The following is a 23156-nucleotide window of genomic DNA, read 5'->3' as shown; positions in this document are numbered from 1 at the left end:
CTGCCTCAAATTGAGTATTTGTAGCCACTTGCCCATGCAGATATTTGCCTGGATATGTCATACTAGCCTGATGTTCTGATGCCATCCAGACCTTAAAAGCCCAGAATGAGGGATAGACTCTTCTTCGTTGAAACTAACATATTTTGCATTATTACTTAGTTCTTCAGAGGGACATGTTTTACATGCTTATTTATTAGGATTTCTTTATTGTCTTACAAACTGACATTAACATCACATAATTTTCATTATTTTTTGCCACTTGGTTACACCCAACACTGCCCGCTGACTGATGTCTCGACACGCTAAATTTCCAGCAAACTAACAACAACAAAAAAAAAACTTCCTGCAAGTTCCCATTTTTGCTCATTTTCATTTTGCGTCTTTCCCACAAAAGTAGTCTGCATCTACATAGATCTTCAAGCCCGCTCTTTCTCTAACGTCCCTCATGCTAACTCCAAAGAACGACATATTTAGAACAACAGTGCCAAAAATTCAACAGTGTTCACTTACAATGTAAAGGAGGAAAAGAACTGAGAAATCTGAACTTGGGAGGAGGAGGAAAATAGGTAAAATAATTTTCTTCATGTCAGGCTATGTATGAACAAACATAGATAACAAGTTTTGTAATTCAAACAGGTACAATCAGAGAGTACTAACAGAATTTACACAGAAAAATCAAGCACCACTAACAACAGGATGACACATTGAAGGCAGACAGAAAGCAAGCTAATGAGTTACTAACAAGCCAGCTGAGCCATGGGAACTGACCACATGCGCATTATTAGTCTTTCACAAATATAAAGGAGAACGTGCACATTTGAAAGTCTGGGCAACAGCAAAACTGTCTCTGCCATGACAATTGTGACAAGTGAAGAGTACTGGCACACCACCGGACAGGGTCTGGGACTGGGCAAAAAGCCATCCTCACCCTAGAACAGAAATATTAGTCCACGAATTGAAATAAATTCTACTGCGTTTATGTATATTGTAATCCAAGCTGGTATTCTCCTCTCCCTGGCCCTTTTGCTCAGACTGCATTAAAATGACGCTGGTGACCACCACAGTCCAGCAGTGGGCCATAAGCATATGCAGCAGTCAGGGCAGACTAGAAGCTTTGGCTCTATTTCCAGCCATTGCTGTAGTGCCATGAAAGACCAGCAGGTTTGATACTAAGAAACCGCAGATGTCTATTTCCCCAGCATTTATGACAATTTCTTTTTTCCCCAATCTCCTCATTAAGACTACAAACATGTATCCTGGCTAAAGACACATCACAAGGAGATGCATTTGGCTGGCAGTTTGGTAAATCCCAGGAAGCCACATAACATACCTATTAGTGCATATGAGAGGAACTTGTTCACAGAGGTGAGGGCCAATCCAGTTATGGGGCCTGTAGTGTCTTCAGAACGGATTACTTCCAGGAAAGGCCGAAGAAAGACGTTTGGTTCAATTTCAGATAGCTCTGTTAAAACAAAAATAATTTTGGAGAGACATTAAATTAGACATGATTCAATTAGGATTAATTTTCTCTTTAAGAATCTACAGCGAGCTTAATCCAGAGGAAAGAGGTTCGCAATAGCTTAGTTTCAGAAAGCTGGTGGGAAGGTCAGGGTTACTTAAAAAAAAAAAAAAAAAAAAAAAAAAAGTTTACACACACACATATATGTATATATTTTTAAGAGCAACAGTTTGTTCACTATTACTTTCTTACGCACTTTCTTATTTTCACTTTTTTATGATCTTCATAACAGCCTTCTGGAGCCTTTTAAAACAAATCCTGCTGTAAGAACACTGTAAACACAACAGAGCCACTGCTGCCTAAATTCATGCTTTAATTAATTGCCAGGTACGGCTGCATATTCCTAGTACCCTTGGAATTCTGTAACCACATGACCTATATAGACCCTGCTCCACCTTGCACCACTTCCTCTAACACCCTACTACACATGCAGCCTGATACTAGTCACATGCATGGTACAAATACACAACCAGGTTAGCTGGATCTCTTGCAGCTCTGCCTGAATACAAACTGCATTTCTGCAACACCAGAAGTTTGCTTGGCAAAGACAGAAAAAACCCACAAGATAAATAAATTTAAAAACTCTTCTGTCTTGTTCTCAGAATAGCTGTATAAGCCTCTCAACCAAAGAAGAAAAAAGAGCACTCTTCTCTACTTGCTGCTTTGGACAGCAAGTATCCTCTCTAAAGCTGCAATACAAGAAAAGCAGATGCACTGAGCTGTTGAGCTGGAGAAAGAACAACTAACAAGCTTCCTAAACTTTTGAAGATGATAAATGGAAACTTTAGGAATGAAAAAGAACTACAGAAAAGAATAGGCTGAACTAAGGAAAGTGGGAAAAAAAAACATGCAACCAACCAAAAAAACCCAACAGAAGGAGTCAAGATAAGAAGAGTCCTGCAGAGGATTTAGGAGAAAAAGCACTAAAAAGTTAGTGAAGGCAACCGCAATATAGCTCGTGCACAGGCAGAGAAGAGTGTATTAAAAGTAACTGAGACCAGAAATATTTAAGTAAAAATACTCCCTCAACTTGCTGAAACATACATTTTATTCCTAACAAAAGTTAACAAGTCTAACGGCTAATAGTGTCACTGGAACACTGGCATTTATATTCTTGATGATCCAATATTGCACTTATCTGTCATATGAGCTTCTTTGAGGCAGGGGAGAAAAAAAAGCCTGTAATTCCTGAATCCTTATACAAGCTGCTGCTTTTTTATCTACTGACATAACTCACTTATTTTACTTAAAAAAAAAACAAAAAACCCCTCCTGATGCTAAGATAAGTGAAATTCCATTTTATCACAGTTCCTATTGAAAAGCCTTAAGTATCAAAGTAAAAAGCCTATCAGAAAGTGTATTAACATAACTGTGACAAATTATGGTGAGGAAGCAAAAGAGGAAGAATAATGCAGTGAGGGTTTTGTTTTAAATAGTTAAGACTACAGTGAACAACATCAAAGTGCAACAGTTTTGCTGTTAACCAAAGCAAAACTGCAATTAAAAAAAAAAAAAAAAAAAAAAAAGGAACTTTGGGAATCATTATGCAGTCTCTTACCTTTCAGCCACCAGTTCAAATCAGGCCAACACTACTAACTTGTGAGAGGTTAAAAGGAACGTGATGATTCAATCTTCTTGGCTTAAGAACAACTCCCCAGCTTGTCAGATAATATCCTGGTGTGACATTACAATTGTGTCACCCCTCAATAGCTCATGGAAATGCAGAAGATCATAAGACATGCTTTCATCAATGTTTATTTAAGTGTGCTTTATAGAGCACTTGTCTGGTTAGAAGCACTCAGATAACATTAAATATAGTAAGACTACTAGGGATCAACACTCAAACTCTTCTTCCCCAAAAACAATCCTTTCTATAGAACAGTCAGCACCTAATCAATCCACCATAATCCTGTCAATTCCTCCAGCCTCCTTCAATCCAGGGAGCCGCAGGATGGAAAAGCTACACATTGATTAATAAGAAAAAAACAGGACATCAGCAGATGTACACAGCAGCACAAGTGGAATGAGGCGATGAGGACAAACTTGCCAGCAGAGGATACACAGGATATCACACTCTTCATTAATCCATTTTTGGGACAACAAATAGACTTTATCTTCACAAGGGTGGGAGGAGATAAATTTTTTTCTTTCAATTAAAGTTGTGAATCTTGATGTGGTTAACGATTAGACTTCCCTTCAGCCTAACTGAAATTCCCAACTTACATACAGGTCAGAAAATGGCTCGTCATAATTAGGATTTAACTTAGACACATACTGTTGATTACACAGCAACTCTGGCCAGCTTCCCTGATATTCAGAGACTCTAGTTTTTATGGTAACACAGCATTTTACATTAAGCACTCTGAAACTGACTGCCTACACTGTAAAAATTTTTCAGACTGGATACCTGGTGCTGTGTTACTGAAAATAATGTTAAAAACACATTAAACATAAGAGACTATTTTTAGTGCAAGACTTACCCACTAAAGGAGTACTGTCTGAAAGATCTACATTTCAGTGAAACACCAATCACACACTGCTAATTGTTTGCATCTGAGGAGTATTCACTTGATTACTACAATGAGCTCTTCTTACCAGCCCCGTTTGCAAGCATTGAGGACTTACAGGGGTCACCAGCTCCCTTTTCAAGGCAGAAATCAACCTCCGCAGTGGTGCTTGCTTCAATAGCAAGACTGGGAGCACAGAAAAACATCCATACTGTAACTACTCTTGCTCTTTACTGTCTTCAAGCAGATTACTCTCATTGCCTGAAGTATCAGTTCAGCATCTGAAAGTGGCAATAAAGCTACTTGAAGGTTTTTAACCAAGTACAAATTTTGCAAACAAGTCAGTAAGTCAAAGATCAATCCGTTTCTTTTAACTCAATCCTGTAGAGCTCAGTGAAGCTAGTTCAGAAGCCCTCCCTTGAAAGGTTTTCATAGTTACATACTTAACGTGGCAGCGTTCAGAACCAATCTGCCAGCCCTTTCAGCTCAATTACTACAACTGAAAGGTGCATTCCATGACAGCTTTTAATACCAGAGCTCAAGTTTAATACAGAGCACAGAAGAGCAGGAACTGAATAATGCTCCTTTCACAATATTTTGGTAAGATAGGACCACAGTCTTCAAAGGGAACTGTCTGCCCAGCAAGTTAAAACTTTGTGAAAGAGATACTACATAAAGTCTGGATCCTTCTTAGGACCTAACTGTAGAAGTAATGCTATATTCACCTGAAAATATCTAAGAACCTCAGAAAGGGCAGTAAAATAAATTATAACTTTAATAATTCCTTTGCCAAAACAAAGGCTATATAAAGTAAATACCAAATGTTTGGAAGTACATTCTTGAACTTTCATAAAGCTTTCCAAAAAAAAAGCAGCTTGAATTTTTCAACTCTCTGGTTCTTGCTCTGCCAGATTCAGGTTCAGGCACTACAAGTGAAGAAACCATAACCAGCAAGAAACTTGAGAATTAATGACAGAGATGTTTCTCCAAGTACATTTCCTAGCAAGGACCATTTCTCAGTGTTTGAACTAGAAAACAGGAGATGGTTCTCTGCTTAGGTAACTACTTTCAACTCTGGGGAAAAAAGAAAAAAAACAAACCCACCCCAAAACCCACACACTCTGGAAGCATGACCTCAGCCTAGCGTATTACAAGAGGAAAAACTGAACAAGTGTCCACAAGGAGATCAAAATTTCACTAGAGATTCCTACAAGCAATCTTCCCTTTTAATCTACTCAAAGCTAGGGAAAATTATATTAAAACATGATATATTCTTACATGAAGAGCCTGGCTGCTTTGGGGACCAGCTGGAAAGTACATCCCATTCTTTTCACATGGGGCCCTTCAATGAAATTTCAGGGAAGCAAACAGAGGACCAGCACCCAAATTTTTGAGTGAGTGGGCACAGGTAGCCCAAAGCAGTGCATGGAGATTGCGAAGAAGGGAAAGACTATCTTAAGTAGCATATCAGAAAGTCATCTCTTCAGGCTGGCAATTTTAATATAAGGAGGGAACTCCTTTGAGACCACAGTGCTTTCCTTCATTCATCCTATGGATTATTTGCGCTTAGACACAAAAGTCTATAAAGATATTTAAACAACTAATTCATGTTTAAGCACTTAACTCCCATTTCAGCAATCCTATCCAGCCATTCTGGCACTTCAGCAAACAAGCTGCATCAGACCTCCAGCATCCCCTCTCTCCTCAAGTACAGGAGCTGGTCCCCCTCGGCAGAGGTTTCTTATTGCTAGCACACTGTTGGCACATTCCTGATCTAAAATGCTCACATAAGCTGCTTTCTCTGGCAGTTAAACGCTTCACTCCTGAATGACTCTTATCAGGATCGGCTATGTGTTCTGAATCAGAGTAAATGAACGAGAAAAAATTGTTTATGACAAGTTATTTCAACATCATTTGCCCCCAGGACAGGCAACTGCAACCCAAACCACATGACCTGGACTCCTCTTATGTAGCAGCTGTTGGCTTTTGATGCTCAGCCTTCAGAAAGGCTGGCTCAGTTGTATCCCACGCACCTCTCCAATGCAGATGAACTTAGACAAGAGCAATGCTTCAAACAGGTGCTACTAGGTTCCCTGTTTACATACTGAACTGTACAATGAACAGGCATTCTCTTTTCTTCTTAAGGTGAGAAAAAGACAAAGATAACACTGAAGAGAGCAGAAATCCAGCTCTTCAGGAACTCCTGCTAGGAGCTCAATGAGTTTATGTCTCAGAAAATTGAGGTAGCAGCAAGCGCTTCCTGGCTCACGCTCAAAAACACTTTCTGCAAACACTGCCTTTCAGGCCTATGTTGACTTCATACACACTTTATTCTCAGTTCACCCACCAAACACCAAAACATTTTGTCTTTTCACCCACGGGTGAGAAGTCCCTGCAGTCTGTCTCAGCAAGTTAGAGAGAAGAAAACTTACAAGGAAAAAGGACAAAATTGTACTTGCCTTTTAAAACCATCTGAAAGTATTGAGTAGCCATACTCTTCAGATTTTCAAAAACATTGCTGAAATCTGGAATAAGTACCAGCTTAATCTCACTCACCCAGATCAAAATGCAGGATCACAGGGAAAGGAGAAATTGCTTTGAGTTAGTCCTGTGATTATCTGTAGGTTAATTTAGGGATTAACAAATCTAGCAAACAGAACTACAGTAACTCATTCCTCTAAAAATTTGCAGATCTTGAATTTGCTTTACATAGAGCCAGTTCAGTAACAGCCACAGAACAGAACATGCATATTGGTTCTAGGTCCCGTCCCTTGGCAAAACTACAATTTCAGCAGCTCTACAGCTGATGAGCAGAGGAGGCACATGTTTCACCACTCTAAAAACAAATTCTCCGGACTGAAAAACATGCCACTCTGCACCTGCAATGAAAGACATGCCCTGACTTCTTCTAGCTATGAAGTTTAGTCCAGTTCACTGATGGCCAATTAACCTAGGTAACCAGTGTAAAAAAGCTAAGCTGCATGATCCGCACTCATCTGTTCCTGAAAGTATGTTCCCTTCTGCACAGTGCTGGTCTAGTCAAAGTTTAAAGTGAAAAGAATCCTCCGCCAATCTCTCCCCTAAAAGTGGTTTTTGTTGTTGTTTTGGTCTTGTTTTTCTTGCAAGGTTCAGACCAGCCCTTGCAACACGGTGCAATGATTTTCTTATCTGAAATGAGAACAGATTCCTACTTACATAGTCTGACCTAGCAACTAATGTGATCAAAGAAATCTCTGGTCCTACTTCCTGAAAATAATGACGGCAATGTCCAGTAAACTTGATAAATAAGAGGTCATCAGAAACAGTAGCCATCTGACATTCCCTACAGGCTCCCCAAAATCTCATTGTCTTATCCCAGTCTAAGCTCTTAATAGATGAAGAGAATGGGATTCTTACAGCTAGGGAGAAGCTGAGGAGCCAGGAGCCAACATCCCAGTTTCCAGAATGTGTAAATACTGCAAGCCATTTTAAAAGGCTGCTGGGATTGCACAACACAGCATACAAGCTCACCATGGGGATGTGTGGAAGCAAGCTTTGTGTAAGCTCTGAAATCAATACTTCACTATAATGTGTTACCAAAAGCTTTACATATGATAGAAGTAAATATAGGCCCAAAATTAAGGATATTCAAGCCAATGAAGAAGTGAGAATTAACTGCTATCCTTTTCAGGATGTCTGTAAAATATACTCCTCAAAGCTGACTCCCTGTGAATTAAAGTGGTCATTCAGGGGCCAGGCCCACTGTATCAAGAGGGAAACAGTGCCATTCACAGCCGCACATGAATGCAAGGCTAGAATTACAAATGCAGTTTGACAGGGGGAACCCAGAGCTGTCAAGCCTGTTCTGTTTGCCTAATTTCATTACAATGGTACAAATGCTTTCATTTGTCACACTCCAGCTTCATGCGTTTATCTCCCTTTCATTAAACATGACTTTAACAAATGATTGTTCCATAGTGCCAACATCTCAAGTACCCCTCAGAACTGAGATTTTTATTTCGGGGAAGGATGACAGAACGCATACTGAGCATTTGACTCTTGATATCCTCCAGTCAGGGCGGCATAAACTCAACTGAAATATTGTCTCCTGTAGGAAATATTCAGATCTACCAGCAAAGCAGGAGGACTGACAGTCCCACCAGTGTTAGCTATTTAGTTATCAGGGGTTTTCATCTGATGTCATGCTTCAAATTTGGCTGTTATGATTGCCCATTAAAAATTCCTGGGCATTTTTTCATAAGCAGGTACTTGCTAGAGTATCTTCAGCCAAAATTACACAGCGAACTCCAGCTGTGTCTCCACTGCTGTTCCAGTGCTTTTCATCCAGCCGTAGTATTCTGCTTCAGAGGGAGTGATACTGTGAGAGGTAGAAGGTACTCACTTCATTCACAAGGAAAACAAATGCCATCAACAGGAAGTATGGAGCAACACAAAGTGCAAGCTTTCATGGTTTCTATTCAGATGCACTTAAAAGTATAGACATCACTACTCACTTCTTGAATTTTTAACACCAGTCATCCACTGTTGAGCGCAGAAAAAAAAAAAAAAAAGTTGTTGGGAAAGCAGCTTATTTCAAAAGCTAAAGTTGTTTAATTCTGCCCTTATTTCTTAGCACTGAGGAGACAGCAGAGATGGGAATAGTTGCATCTTGACAAACCTTTTTCTGAGCTGTGGTTGACATGTAGTAGCCAGGGGTTATACTCAAAAGGGTCTGCTTCAAAACAAGAATATCTCTTAAAGCGAACTGAGGGGTAATTTGGCATAGCAAGGTTGAAGGTCACCAGGAGAAAACCCTGCTACAAATCCTAGAGTATTTCCTCCCACCCTGTGACCTCAATACCTCTGAAAGGACCGTGACTATTCTGATGAAAGGCAATAAATCAATTAACTCTGCATAGTAAAAGCCTACTGTTTTCAAATTGGTCTCCCATGAATACATTTATTGCCAGTGTGAACAGTAATACCCATCTACCTTTAAGCGTAATGTCAATGCTAATCCATAGTTGTTTTCTAGAAACCCTTCCTCCTATGTCATACTAGAGGATGAGCACTAGAACAACACCTGATTATGCTAGCGCTTTCCAGAGAAAGATTAGATCAACACCCATGGTTTGTAAAGCCACAAATTCAGAATTACTTAATACATTTTGATCTCCGTTACAGAGAAGCCGATTGCTGTCTGGGAAAGATGGGGGAATACAGCTGACCTGAGCCTCCGATAGGTTCTGCAATATACAACTGCTTTTGTGGCTTTTTCAGACACATGCAGGCTCTAAACAGTTAGTGGCAACTGTAATGGCACTTAATTCTACTCCAGAAAACTGAACTCCTCAATAGCTCTGTAAAAACTGATTTGACATCCTATACCTTTCTGAAGGGATATTTTTCCCCATGCGTGGAAGTTACTTAACACGAAGCTCTGAACAACTTCCAGGGAAGAGAAATCAACCTTCCCACACACCATACACCTACAAGGGAAAAGTCCTTCAGTAAGCTAAATCACGACAAGTTTCACAAGTAACTGGAAGTTTAACATTTATTGTTTAAAAAAAAAAACAAAAAAGAAAGAAAAAAGAAATCCCGTAACAATGGGGTGAGCGAAATGCAGGTAAGCTTCACCTTTTGTCTCTGTTTAGAACCAGTTGAAATTGTTTCAAAAGATTTCTTACAGAAAACCACCACACACATGACAACAGCCAGTTCTTGTGATGAACCTGCAACAGCTCTGAACCCCCGGGCACTCCTCTGATCCAATGACATTCAACTGCAAATGAAATTACTAAACCAAACTAAACCAAAGCAAAAAGCAGTCATCCCATGACAAATTCATCTGCCCTTGACCAAACGCTGATAGTTATTGATCTTGCTGCTGTTGTGAATCAGGGCCAGGTTTCCCAAGGTTCCCTCCTAATACGAGAAAGAGAGCATGGCCACTCTAACAAGGCCGGCTAGGCTAAATGAAACCTATGGGGAATTGCATTGCACACTGCAAGTCCAGAGGATGGACTGATCCGTCCATCTTACTGACAGCACAAGTTTGATGTCTGTCAAGTTTAAGCACTCCTTTTCCTCTCTAAAAGAAATTGGCACATGTCGAAGAAAGAGCAATTAGGTTGTGACACTCTACAGAACTCTGTTCAGTCACCAGGTTTGCTTCACTATGATATTTTATACATCTTCCACAGTACCAGGCCCAAACTAAGTAGGCAATTTAAAAGCCCAGGAGAAATTAAAACTTCTTCCCTGGTATTTTAAAGCACAGTAATTCTCCACAGCTTTGTGTGTCTACCACGCTATGAATAGCTCTCTCATTGCAAATTCACCATGTTGTGAAGAGGAAAGCTTCACTATTTCTAAGAGGCTGGAGAAAGAGATTACAGTTTTATCATCAATTAGCTGTCTGAACGTTACCCCGTTCTGTTTACCCCTTCCTCAAGGGAAGCTCATGAGTGCCAAGGGGAAAAATTAAAACAAAATTGAAGAACAACAAATCCCAAACAAGCCAAAACATTTCTTGTGTTGCCAGAGAATCTAAAAAAGCATCAGTGAGACAGACAAAATCCAAAGAATAAAATGAAGAAAAGCCTGATGGCCCAAGAGGAAAAAGAAACTTTAATGACAAAAACCTCTCAAAGGTTTAATGTACCTCACTGTTATGATTTACAAGATTCTTCTATCCAACCTGAACCAATCCAGGAGACACTGTGCTTCACCATGTTATTATCAGAAAGTAAAAATTCCCAAGTGTTAATAGCAAAACACAATTGCCCAGAGCTCAAGAACCAACACACTAAGTTACCAGAGATGCAAAAGGGGAGCCTCAGAGCGAGAAGGGTGTGAATATTGTGTGAATATTAGTTTCAAACCTACAGGGGTGGAAAGAACAGAAGCAAAAGGGAAAAAGAGACTGGCCTGGTGGCAGTCAATCCCAACTGTTGCCTTAAGACACTGCAACAGTAAAAATATCAAGCAACCTTTCCCCCTGCCCCCGCAGCAATAATTGAAGCAATTGGTAATCCATGTCCACAGATGCACGCAGAAATTCAGACTGCCTCCATTAAAAGGCAGCTCAATTTCTAGAATGACGAAACCAAGCGAAAATTATGTTCTTGAGAATGGACTGGGAAAATAAATTAATTTCTGCATACTACGTGATAAAGCAATCTACTGATACAAGTAGATTGTCTGTGAGGAATCAAAATGACATAAAGATCAATGTGAAGAAATAAAGAGACTCCACACACTTGTAAAAAGTTAGTTGCCCTTACTGCAGCCTGGACAGAGGATTACAGAAGCAGTTTCTTTCCCTATCAATTGGGAGCCTAAGAGTTATACCTGACCATATCTGAATATGAAGACAGTAATTCAGCCTCCATTAACAAACCCCATTAATTACTAGGGTCAAAGCACCATTCTAAAGGAAAGAGCAAAAGTTTATTAACAGGACAGAGGTGGAAAACTATTTTTTTAATTCCTATTCTGCCTGCTCCTCCAGTCTCATAGGATCTAAATACTTAGTTAAGTAGAGATGATAAGCCTTCAGCAGAAAAAAGGTACAGGTAGTCAGTAGTGCTCTTCCAAGCAGTAAGACTTTGGTGCCATTTGGGGTTCAACCTGAACTAGTTGTTCCCCTGGCAAGAGATCTTGGTTGGCAGAGTCCATAATTGGCATTCTTAAACCAAAGCTAGGATTGTTTTCGTCAAGCAAACCTGTCAAGAATACTTTTTTTTTTCTTACAGTCTATAAGGTTAAATAAATACTATTGATTTTGTTCCACTTGCACTTGCTGAAGAAGCCAATGGGCAGAAATTAAAGAATTTTAGGCTTTTCAGTTTTCACTTTGTGCTCTACTTAGTTCTACAAACTGAACCAGGATTTTGACGTGATTTCTATCAGGAGGTCTAAACAACACTACAAATCCTACTTACGCTACTATTTCAGAATGCACACAAGTATAGGTGGTCTATGCATGCAACTATTTTCATGAGGCAACATTATACTCTCAAGCACCAGGATGAGTCAAAGCTCCCCCTGCAACACCTTTGGCCAAAAATCAGTTGCAATTGGGGACAAAATTTTTCTGCTCTTATCCTTACATTCCCAATTTAAACAAAGTTTTCCAGGGCAGAAAGGTTCCACATATATACTGACAGCTCATACCTCTCTCTGAGAAGACTGCAAACACCAAGTAAAGATTGAGGTCCAGTATGGCCTAACATTAGCAATCTTATGGTCCTGCTCATTATTGCATCACCTTCTCTGAAGTGGTCATCTAACAGAAGACAGATCATCAGTATCCTGAGCAGCAGGCCTGTGTAAGGAATATGAGTAACTCTTTGGTATACAGGCTGCTAGCCCTATACTTTAGAAAGAGAATACTGGCTATAGTCTCTAAGAAAGTGCCAAATAGATCTGTTTTAGTCTGTTGCTAATGTTTTTGATCTAGTACTCATAACAGAAAAAAAATCATTAGAGTGCTTCAGAAGCTCAACTGAGTGATGTTGTCCTAACTTCACAAAGGCAAACACTGACTGCATGCTGTCCAGCAACAGTGATCGAAAAGCGACAGCACAAAACTTCAACTCACAAAGATAAACAGGACTGCTTGTTCAAGCCAGCCCTTAAGTTCACACACTTATGTAGACTTCTTCAATCCCTCTCTCCTTCCCTTAGGGCACAACACAGTCTGGCTCTCCAACTGAAATACACAACACACACTGAACAGGTCAGTGGACACAACTCTGCTTTAACCTCTCACCTCCAGCATTTCTGCTACCATGACCTCTGGGATGGAACCATTATACTTTAACAGCGTTTGTTCCCAAGACTTGGTAAAAAGGCAAAGACAGAATAATTCCTTTTGATTTTCAAGCCTAGACCTATAGAATTTGCTCTGACAGGATATAAGTATATATGCAAATAAACTGAGCATGAGATGGTAGCAAGGTCTTTGACAACAGATAGGTAAATCAGTCTACTCCCAGTCTCTGCCACTCATCTCCTTTTTCATGTTCTTGGGCAAGTCACTTCATCTCTGCTTCAACTCCTCATATGAAAAGGGGACACAATTGGCTATTTCAAGTGCTGTGGCATTAGATTACCTACAAAAAATCTCAAAAAAAGCAGCTCACAGTAACAGCAATCCAATAATGGCTTCCTGCCCCATCATCCCATGTTTCCCCAAAACCAAAAGTTAACTAAGACTTTTGGTGAAGGAAGCTATTTTTCAAGTTAATATTTAGGTTAGGGAAATATGACAAGCACTATATAACACAAGATCAAAAGAATCTTTAAAATCTATCACACAGAAAACCAGCTTCTGAAGCATGAACGAAACTAACAGGCACATACCGGAGTCACATCTAGAAACAACTTGGCAGTGCTTGGCTACTCACTTTTGGGCTGTTAGTGTTAAGCAACTTTTTTTTTTTAAAAATAAAAAAAAAAAGGCAATCTAACTTTCATAGGAGCTAATGAATGATGGGAAGAAAATGAGAAAATGTACATCATTTTCTAAAAAGGAGCAGTTAAACAGCGAGTAAATTCTCATGGCCTTGTCGAAATGAAACCACTTGACATAGAGCAGCATTTTGTTCAGCTTTGAGGCCAGTGCTTAAAACCAGAAAGTGACTCTAGGTAACAGAAGGACTTCGAGGGCCCTTCCAGAAACTTGGGATGAAATCCCAAAGCTCTGGGAGAGCAAGACGAACACCTGTTTTCCTGAACAGTCAATTTTTTTTATGCTGCATACTTTACACAGAAGCTGTATTATTCTGGAGAAGCTGCATTCCAGCCAAAAGTGCACAGTTAATGTTTTTTGCAGCCCCCAGCCTCCTGTGATGGATGACCATTTTATAATGAAATACTTTATGCTCAATCAACTTACAAATAACGGATGTTTTATCACACTGAATTTTTTTTAATTTTTTTTTTTTTAAAAAAAAAGAAGGCAACAGACAAGAGAATTAGTGATGAGCAGAAGCAAAATTTATTCCTGTTAAGGGCAGCTAAAAAAATCCATCTGATATTTCACTTTAACTCTTTCACTGCTCTCCAGTAAGAAGTGGAAATGATGCATGAACTACTATTTACTCTGAAAGCACCTAGATGTTAGTCCTGGTCCAGACTATTGAGACATGAGACTATAAGGCTTCTACAAGAAGGTTTTGGTCCATAATGTCTCAATTAGGTTTCCAAAAAGCCAAGGCTAATAACTAAGCACTGTCTGAAGATAAACCTTTCAAAATACTTTAATCTCTCATGCCCGTTCAGCATTACAAAAACCATTCCTCAGACACCCCTTAATCAGCTGTGGGGTTTTCTCCTCCTTGCACTGCTTCCACCTGTCAATGCTGAGTGATAAATTAGATAAATAAATGCCCTGCACTGAAAAAAATGCTGTGATCTCTAGATCAAGGTTTGGAATTAAATGCCCAAATTCAACTGATAACTTATTCAAGACTTGGTGCTTGCTGTTATACCACAACTGTCACTGTTCTTACACACTACAGGTCAAGAAACTCCAGAATGTACTAGGCTGTATTTTAATCAACACTAGCCCTTGAAAAAATCCATAGCAAAAGCACTCATTGTGCGCCTTTTCTCCTAAATAGCACATGAAAAACTCTAATCTAATTTAACTTCAAACATGGCAGAATGTCTCTTCTTTCTCATATTATCTTACACTTTTAGCAAGAGTCTCTTCTAACAGGAATAAAGAGATGGTATGAGACGCAGTGAACACAAGCTGAAACAAGGGAAATGCCAATTATTGTGGAAGACATTTTTGAAAGGAGGGTGGTCAAACACTAGAAGAGTTTACCCAGAGAAGTTGTGGGAGCTCCATCCCTGAAGACAATCAGAATTCAGCTGGCTCTAACCCTGAACAAAATCTCACTTCCAAGCTGGTCCTGCTTTCAGCAGGGGATTGGAGCAGATGACCTCCAGAGGTCTCTTCCTACCTATATTATGCTTACCAGAAAAAAAAAAAACAACCCCTCTGACACTGTACACTATGAATGTAGCCACTCTAATACTCACAGAGTGAAGTGTTTCCCTTCCCAGATCTTCTACTGGTTCGTACCAGCAATAATTAAATACAAAGCAGAAGCTCATTCCAGAACTATCCCTAGAAAACATTCATGATTTTCTAAACCAGTCTTCTAAACAGAAGTTGCAGACTCAGGCAGTGACTGCACTGAGAAACAAACAAACAAACAAAAAAAACCCCCAACACCACCCTGCCCCACAAAAAAAAACCCAAAAAACAAAAAACCCACAATAAACCAAAAACCCACAAAAAACACCACAGTTTACCAAATTTGGGGACTTCCCAAAAACTAGCAGAAACAGAGCACATTGCTCCTGTCTTCTCTTAAAGCAATACACCATCTGCTGCAGATATTAAGGTCATCAAATAATGATGACCTTGGTCCTGAGTCACAGCTTCAAATCTAGACCAATTCCTCCAGTTGCACTGCAACATCCTCAAGCTCCACTAAGTTCAGAACTAATTTATGGAGCCTTCAAAATACTATTTGAAGCACTGCAAATATTAATCAGTCCAAGATTTTTAGTCACAAAATCAATTCTCCTCCCCTTCCCATTCCTCAGCTGAAGGCTGGCACTCAATGAATCAGACCAAAGGGAGAATAGAGTTTCCAGCACCTGCTTCAGCTTTCAAGTGTCCAATTGAAACTGCTGTGATTTGGCAGCAGGCAGTCTGAAGATGTCATTTTCCTGCTCTGTGAAGAACTGAATCACAGTACAAAAAGAATCCAAATAGAGAAATGAGTGAAAAGAGCAGCAGCGGGCAAAGCAAGCCACAACTTAATATAATATGGCCAAAGAGAAAGAGCAGCTGAAGCCAGTGTGCTACAAAGTACCACATCCCCTCTACAACTGAGCATCGTGTTCACCCTCTGTCTCAGGGGTGACTGATTACTATGGGCAGTGCTGAGTATGCATTGCTTTCCACATTTGTGACAACACTCTTTCAAAGAATAGTGTAAAATATGACTCCATGCTGTTGTGTGCTTTGGAATTATCTTAACCCTAGTCTATAATGTCCTAGTAATATCTACCACAGCAACATTAGGATTTTAAATATAAAATACCTGACTTCCCTCTCGAAGAAATGTAACAACCAGCATGTTCATTTTATACCAGCACACTGATGGGAAGCATCCTTCTTTTATATAAGGACACACTGATAACTCAAAAATATAATTCAAGACATGCTTTCCTTATGCAGAGAAATAAAGTCAAATACATTTATTCTTCATTAGAATAAGTGTCTTAACAAGTGATTACAAAACTGAGACAAGAATATACCTACAGGCAGATTCCTTCCACAGACAGGAGAGAAACCCTCACTCTTAGCACAACAGTCTGCTTCAAGACCAAAAAAAAGGCACATCCTTTAGCCCTGGTCAACACAGAGCATCTGTACTATTTCCCTTAAGAAAGTAATTTAAGTCTAAGAGTTAGAATGGCAGAATTCCTAAGACGAATGCAGCTTTACTGGGATAAGCGCCTTTGCAACAGTGTGACTGCACTCACAGGAGGTCCGCTGCTCTTACAGATTACTGTCAGCAGCTTAACTTCACATTTGCCCCTGGCAAAGGGCAAAAATGGAGGGGGGCAGGGATTGTATAACAAGTTTGCAAAAATACAAACACCTCTGTTATTTTAAACAGATTATTTAAAAGCTCCTGCAAACATCACATCAACATCCAACCTTACTTAGTCTTATTTCCTTTGCCAGTATGGTCACTGAGATCTAATTCTTCTCCCAGCTCTCAAGGCCTCCTTGGTCACAAAACTGCTCACTGAAATTTCCCAAAATGCTGGAAAGGCAGAAAGCAGCGTGGAGAAAGGGTTAACCCACAGCTGGGAGAAAGTTTCCCTGGAAAATTGGAACACATGCTGTGGCTGTGACTAAATTTCACACTGGTTCTGTTGAGTACAAACATCCACAACTGTGTGCGTTTGAGAGAGTAGGAGAAAAAGAAATGCTCCTTATATATTAGCTTCACCTGCTAGGTTCCTTCAAATGGATAGTGACATGCTCTAGGGAACAGCAGAACCCTTCAGATTCACTTCACATTTCAAGCAGAGATGAGGTGCCAAGGGGTGGGGGGGGGAGGAATAATATAAGGGAAGGAAGTGATCCTTCCTGTCCCTGCTCCCACATTTTTTGGAACATACTGAAAAGTCAACTCTGTGGTGTGGAAGAGTTGACTCCACTGTTTAAAGAACAGAGATGTCAGCACAGAAGTCACCTGAGCTGACACTGAAGACAGCTGTGCCATCCGAGTATGTAAAAAGAGAAACTGTAGAGAGTGAACAGTGAAGAGCATGTGCGTGCACATGCACACACATGCGTTTTAAAGATAACCGATTATGTTTTAAACAAACAGGCAGCACTTAGATGGTCAGAGGTAATCACACAGTGGAGATTAAGAATTACCAAGATCAACCGGTATGGAACCACAGAAAGGTTTGAACTGGAAGAAGTCTCTGGAGGTCACCTACGCCAACCTCCCGCTCATGCAAAGGACAGCTCTGGAGTTGTATCAGGTTGCTCAAGGCCTTGTTCAGTCAAACTTTAAAAGTTTTCATGGATGGAGATTCCACTCTCTCTTCCTACGTCCCAGTACTTAACTCTCTCCCACTATGCCCAACTGGATTTCTCCTGTCAAAAACCGATTACTATGGATTTCTCAGCCCCTCTGAGAAGTGGCTCTGTCTTTTCTGTGGTCCTTCTTTAGGCAGTGGAAGACTGCAATTAGGTCCCCCCTCAGCCTTTTCCAGACTATATAATAAATCTACATATTTTTAGACCACCACAGCCATGGGGCTGTGCGATAAAGAAAGCATTTGAAAGCAGTGGACTGCAAAAGGAACAAGCAAAGCAGACTGCAATCCTGTACAGTCAGTAGTGAAAACTATATATTTCATGATGTGGACGATTCTCACAGAAGTTCAGTTGGTTAAGCCCTTTACAGTTAGAAAATCACTTCATAAGCTTCAGAAATGATAGGCTATGATATATTCTGCTTGTTCATGAAGAAAGATGGAGATGGAGGGAAATGGCATACTGTTTTCATCCACATTGATATGAAGACTAGGAAATTGAGAACTATTCTACTGGAGAGCCAGATCGGTGTTTTAGGGAATACTTCCATATCTGGAGAAAGTCTGGAAGACTGCATGGAGAAAATGAACAATAATTGTACTGGTAACAGTTTTTATTCTAACTGAAGACTGTTCTGTTAGAGAATGGCAGGAAAGCATTTAAAAAAGGAAAAAAAATAAAAGACATATCTTCACTGAGCAATCTCAAGAGGGGTTATCAATGCCAATAGACAGGCACAGAGGGGGCTAGCATTTATACTTATCTTTGCTATAATCGGTATATATAAAAGTAGATTAAATATACAATAACACTTTCTTCTCCTCAAAGCATTTTTCATGAAACTACACAGGGAGAAGCAGAAAGCTGGCAACAAAATAAAGTAGAAGTAGGCGTATGATTACTGTCATCTCCAGGATGGCCAGCACTGTGCCAGTGAAGGACAGAGAAATTCTGCTCTGCCTTTTTCAAAAGCAGATTATTAAGTGTCCACATTTAAAAAGAAGGCACATGGTGAAGACTTTGATTAACCTTACCAGTCTATCTGTTGTATTGTCTCTACTTCCCAAATGCCCACAAAGTTCTGTTCAAGATGCAAGGATCATTTCCTAGCCATGTCTCCGTGACAGGAACTAGTACATGTGGGGTGAGCAGATTAGAGTAAATCACTGCTTCAGTTATCAATATTCATTTCACTACATAAACTAACTGAAAAGGTTACAAAAGATCCTTGAAGCAAGGTATTAATCACTTGCTCTCACCATAGATTCGTAACAGACATACCAGCTGACCTCAAGTACCTACTTTCACACTCTGAACTCTTCATTAATGACACATCAACTTTTTTTTTTTTAAAAAAAAAAAAAAAGAAACCACAAACAAAACCAACATCCTTCTTTCCCCGGTGTCCTCTTCCAACAATTATAACAGAGATGATTCATCCCTAAGTCATATCACATGAAAGTAGAAGTACTTTGTGAGTTTATTTTCTCCAGCTGAATTGCAATCAGGTGTTCATTTATAGTCTTTTACATATACTGACAGTGACTTGTACTTCCTGTCCCAGCAGTCTACCACAGTGCTCACACAAGCAATATATACTTGTATCTAATCTCTGAATTTCAAAGATCACAGAACTGTAGTTAGCTACAGACCCTAACCCCTTACATTCCTCCCATTCTCAGAGTGAAGAGCCACCTAGAATCTGGCACTGCTCTGTATTGGATGTACTGGCTGAGAAAGTGATACAAAGAGTCCTTAAAAAATAAAAAAATATTGTTTCCACACACCATGAAAAAAAAAACCCCTTGAAAAATCACCAAGTACCAGTCATAAACTTGATTACAATCAGGACACAGTGAAAGAAGTTCAGATTCAGGGGTGTGGGTGGGTCACTTCCAATAACTCAAAGTACATTGTTGTGCAGTCCCCATCCCAAAAGATACTCGAAAGCCACCTGGACATGGTCCTGAGCAACCAGCTCTAAGTGGCCCTGCTTAAGCAGGGGAATTAGACCAGATGACCTCCAGAGGTCCCTTCCCACCTCAACCATTCTGCAATTCTTACAATTCAACCTTGACAGCCATGCCACTGAAAATGTTTTGTAAGGGCTCAGCTCCAAAGAGAATTCTGTGATTACCAGGGGCTTAGTTTTCTGCTAAGGATTTCTATCCTTTGTATTTACAGATAGCCACTTGAAAAAATGAAACCTCAACAATGCAAAGCTCAAAACTATTTTAAATATTTTTAAAATTAATTATCAAAGATCTCATTACTTAAAGGTTTTACTCATGGCTTCCAATGCTTGAGGCCATCAAAACCAGAAGCAACCTGGAGAGCCTATTCAGCTCTTCAGGTACCTCACACGATATGTAAGAGGGAGAGGGCAAATTACTTAATAGTATATCAGACTCAGCAGTCTTTATTCTTGCACTTGCACGCATGAATGATGATTGGTGTGGCTGTCTAGCAAGACAGACTTGAGAAAAGACTAGAAACTGAGCTATAATTCAAGATGTCAGTATTTATTATTAACTATGCCATCTGGGAAAGCTCCTAAAGTGTGTTTGATTGGGAGTGTGGTTCTTTTTAACTTCAGGAATTTCAGGCACTAAAGGTAACTCTTAGAAAGGAGAAGATGAAGTTTTCTTAACATTTAAATCAGCCTTTGTACCACCTTAACATTTTCCTCCTTTAATAACTATTGTCTTTTAGGAAGCAGTTCCTTATATTTTCCAGTTCTCCTTGAAAGCGTAAGCAGCTGCCTTGCTTATAAAGAAGCCAAGTTCTTCAGACTATTAAAACAGAACAAAAGTTACATTTTTAGACTTCGCTCAATTCTAAATCCTTTTCTTTGAAAAGCTATATATCATAATTTATTAACTGAATTTACAGGCATTTATTTACTGTAGAAAGTCATTGGTGGGGAGCATTTAAGAACTATCAGACTCTCACATTTTACTTGTTATCATACAAATTAATGTATGGTGACACTCTAACAGAATTCAGCTGAGTTATATCTGCCCTAACTGTACCAACAGGCGATCATCAGTCACTAAGCCATGCATAGTCACTACCCATTGCATAGTCAATGCTGCATTTCACAAAACAAAAAACCCAACCCAAACACAACAACAAACTTCTGCTTCACTGTATTCTAAGCAGCTTCTACAACTATGGAGCAAACACCAGCATATACAAACATGCAAATCTGAACAGCAAGCAACTAGGACAAAACAAAGCACTTTTCACAGACTATCAGAAATCACATCTGCAGCCTATTTAAAACAAATTTTTGAGTTAAGCAACTATCTCAGGAATAATTTGACTAACGTATAAACAGCCACCAGGTACGCTAACAAAAATTCCTCCCTGCCTCCTCATTATTAGGCTTTTAGGAAGAAACAATTATATATCTTGCTCTGCTCTACGTTAGAATTTTATTTTCCTGGAATAAGTCCTAGCAGTTTCTTAGCTTTTTAGTATGTTTTCAGAGTAACAATCAACTCGGCAATCCAGAAGACATGAGTCTTCAGAGGATACATGGATCCTTCTATAATACTGGAATTTCACTGTCTTCCAAACAAATCTTTTGCATTGCCCTGTTAGCTACTGAAGGTCTGCAGCCGTGCTAGGGAGTGGGCTTAGGGTAAGGTTGGGGAGAAGGTACCTCAAAGTCAGAGAGGAAAAAACAGGAATGCCAGGGATATATTACTATTACTCAGTAAAATACAAAATATAGATAAAATAAAGGAACAGCAATTGATTTGACAAATCATTAACAAGACAGCAATTATTTTGACAATCTTGTAATTTCTTATCAGGCAACCTTATTTCAGAACCAATCATAACGTACAATAAAAACTCCCAAACGTACAAGACCAAAACTTACATTTTAGCAAGTTTCACATTTAGCATACTTTGAATTTCCTGAGCTACAACCAGATTTATTCTATCAGAAATTGTATATGGTCTCTGAAGAACTAGTGCATGACCTTGCATCTCTTATGAGCAGTCACAGCTGTATTCCCATATTGACTGATAAAGACAACTGAACAGGCAAGCAGAGTCCCATCCCCTCTTTGAAACAAGCCAGACATTTTAACTCATCTCACTGAAAAATGATTTGCTGCCATAATAATTAAGCATTTCTGGCTTTCTATTACACAGTTCAGAACAAAACAGATCACATTTAAAGTGCCAGACAACTTCATACTCTGATCCCAAGTGACAACAGGTAAGAAAAATACCATGAGGTCTCACACACCCAACTTTTTAAAGGTTAACATCCTAGCAACACAGATCTTAGCATGGTCAGAATTGGGTTAGGTCTCAAAGAAGATTCCATTCAAAACTGGAAGTCTGAAGTTGGGAATAAATATCAGGTACAGAAATTAAAAAAAAAAAAGGTTAGAACATACAGGAATTGTGGAAGCAGAACAGCTGGTTAGAAAAAGTATGGTTAATAAAGCCTGGAAGCAACAAGAAGGAGGAAAAAAAAAAATCTTACTGGAAGAACTTAGAGTTAACACGGCCAATGCATCAGGCTGATACTTTGAGCAACAGACTGGCCCAGTTAGCAAATGGTCAATAATATCTTTCCCATGGCACAGAAAGACCAGTCTGTTAAACACCAATGTGATACTAAACAGATATCTTCCAAACCTCTGCGTAGGTAAGCATTTCAACTTGAAATGCAACTTTCTGTTCTTATTAATATTAAAGAAGTCAGTGGGACAAAGTGCAAGCCTTCCTTCCACACAGATAATCCCTCTTCAGTTCGAGCACTCTTTAGATATAGGACTCCACTTATTTTTCTGAAAAATAAAATCTACTAATAAATCACTTCTGAATTCACGTCAGGTACAGCTCAGCAAGATCTGGCCCTCACACTCAGCTCTGCCTCTCCAGCCTGCAGCTCTCATTAACAAATCTGCCCCTTTGCACCACATTCTGGGAAGGATTAATCTGGCCACAATCCAGTTTACTTCCCACTCTGTTAAATGGTACTGGTCCAGTCGTGTTGGGTCCCCATTTTCATCCTTTCTCTGTGAGTGAGCTACTGAAAGTATCTCAAAAGAAAAGGTCTAGAGAAAAGCTTCACATTTGGTGTTTTTAACTAAAAAGATTTAAAGTGCAAAAAACCAAATTACAGGCATAAAGAGCTTAAAATCTTTGCACACAGATATTAATCTCTCTTTGCCAGCTTTTGCATGGCCTCTTCAACTCACACTAAGGTTTCTTCTAGGACAAGCAAGGAAACCTGTACTGCTCACAGTGCAGCATCTTGCAGCCTGTCAGCTTTAACAGGCACCGATCAGATTTAATTTAGATCACTTCCTACACTCTCATAATTCTCTGCCTCCAGCATCTAGAAATTGATCAACTTTACCTTTGATCTCTCTCACCTACCATGCCAAAATGGGCTTGTCACCAGGGCTGAGGTCAGGAAGTCATCTCTTCAGAGCTACATACACACTCTGTGCCCAGACCA

General features: G+C 39.6%; 1 protein-coding gene across 4 annotated transcripts in view; it reads right to left on the bottom strand.

Moving 5' to 3' along the window:
- GBF1 (golgi brefeldin A resistant guanine nucleotide exchange factor 1) overlaps positions 1-23156 on the bottom strand; it is a 107446-nt gene that overhangs the window by 45337 nt on the left and 38953 nt on the right. For all 4 annotated transcript variants that reach the window (XM_086751798.1, XM_086751799.1, XM_086751800.1 and 1 more), the window contains exon 4: positions 1331-1462. In XM_086751798.1, coding sequence (XP_086607924.1) covers positions 1331-1462 — 132 coding nt within the window. The remainder of the gene's footprint in view (positions 1-1330; positions 1463-23156) is intronic.

Source organism: Chlamydotis macqueenii, chromosome 7 (genome assembly GCF_036417535.1).
Source record: "Chlamydotis macqueenii isolate bChlMac1 chromosome 7, bChlMac1.mat, whole genome shotgun sequence".
Taxonomy (NCBI): domain Eukaryota; kingdom Metazoa; phylum Chordata; class Aves; order Otidiformes; family Otididae; genus Chlamydotis; species Chlamydotis macqueenii.
The sequence above is the reverse complement of the archived record's forward strand: the minus strand, read 5'-3'. Positions and strand labels throughout refer to the sequence as shown.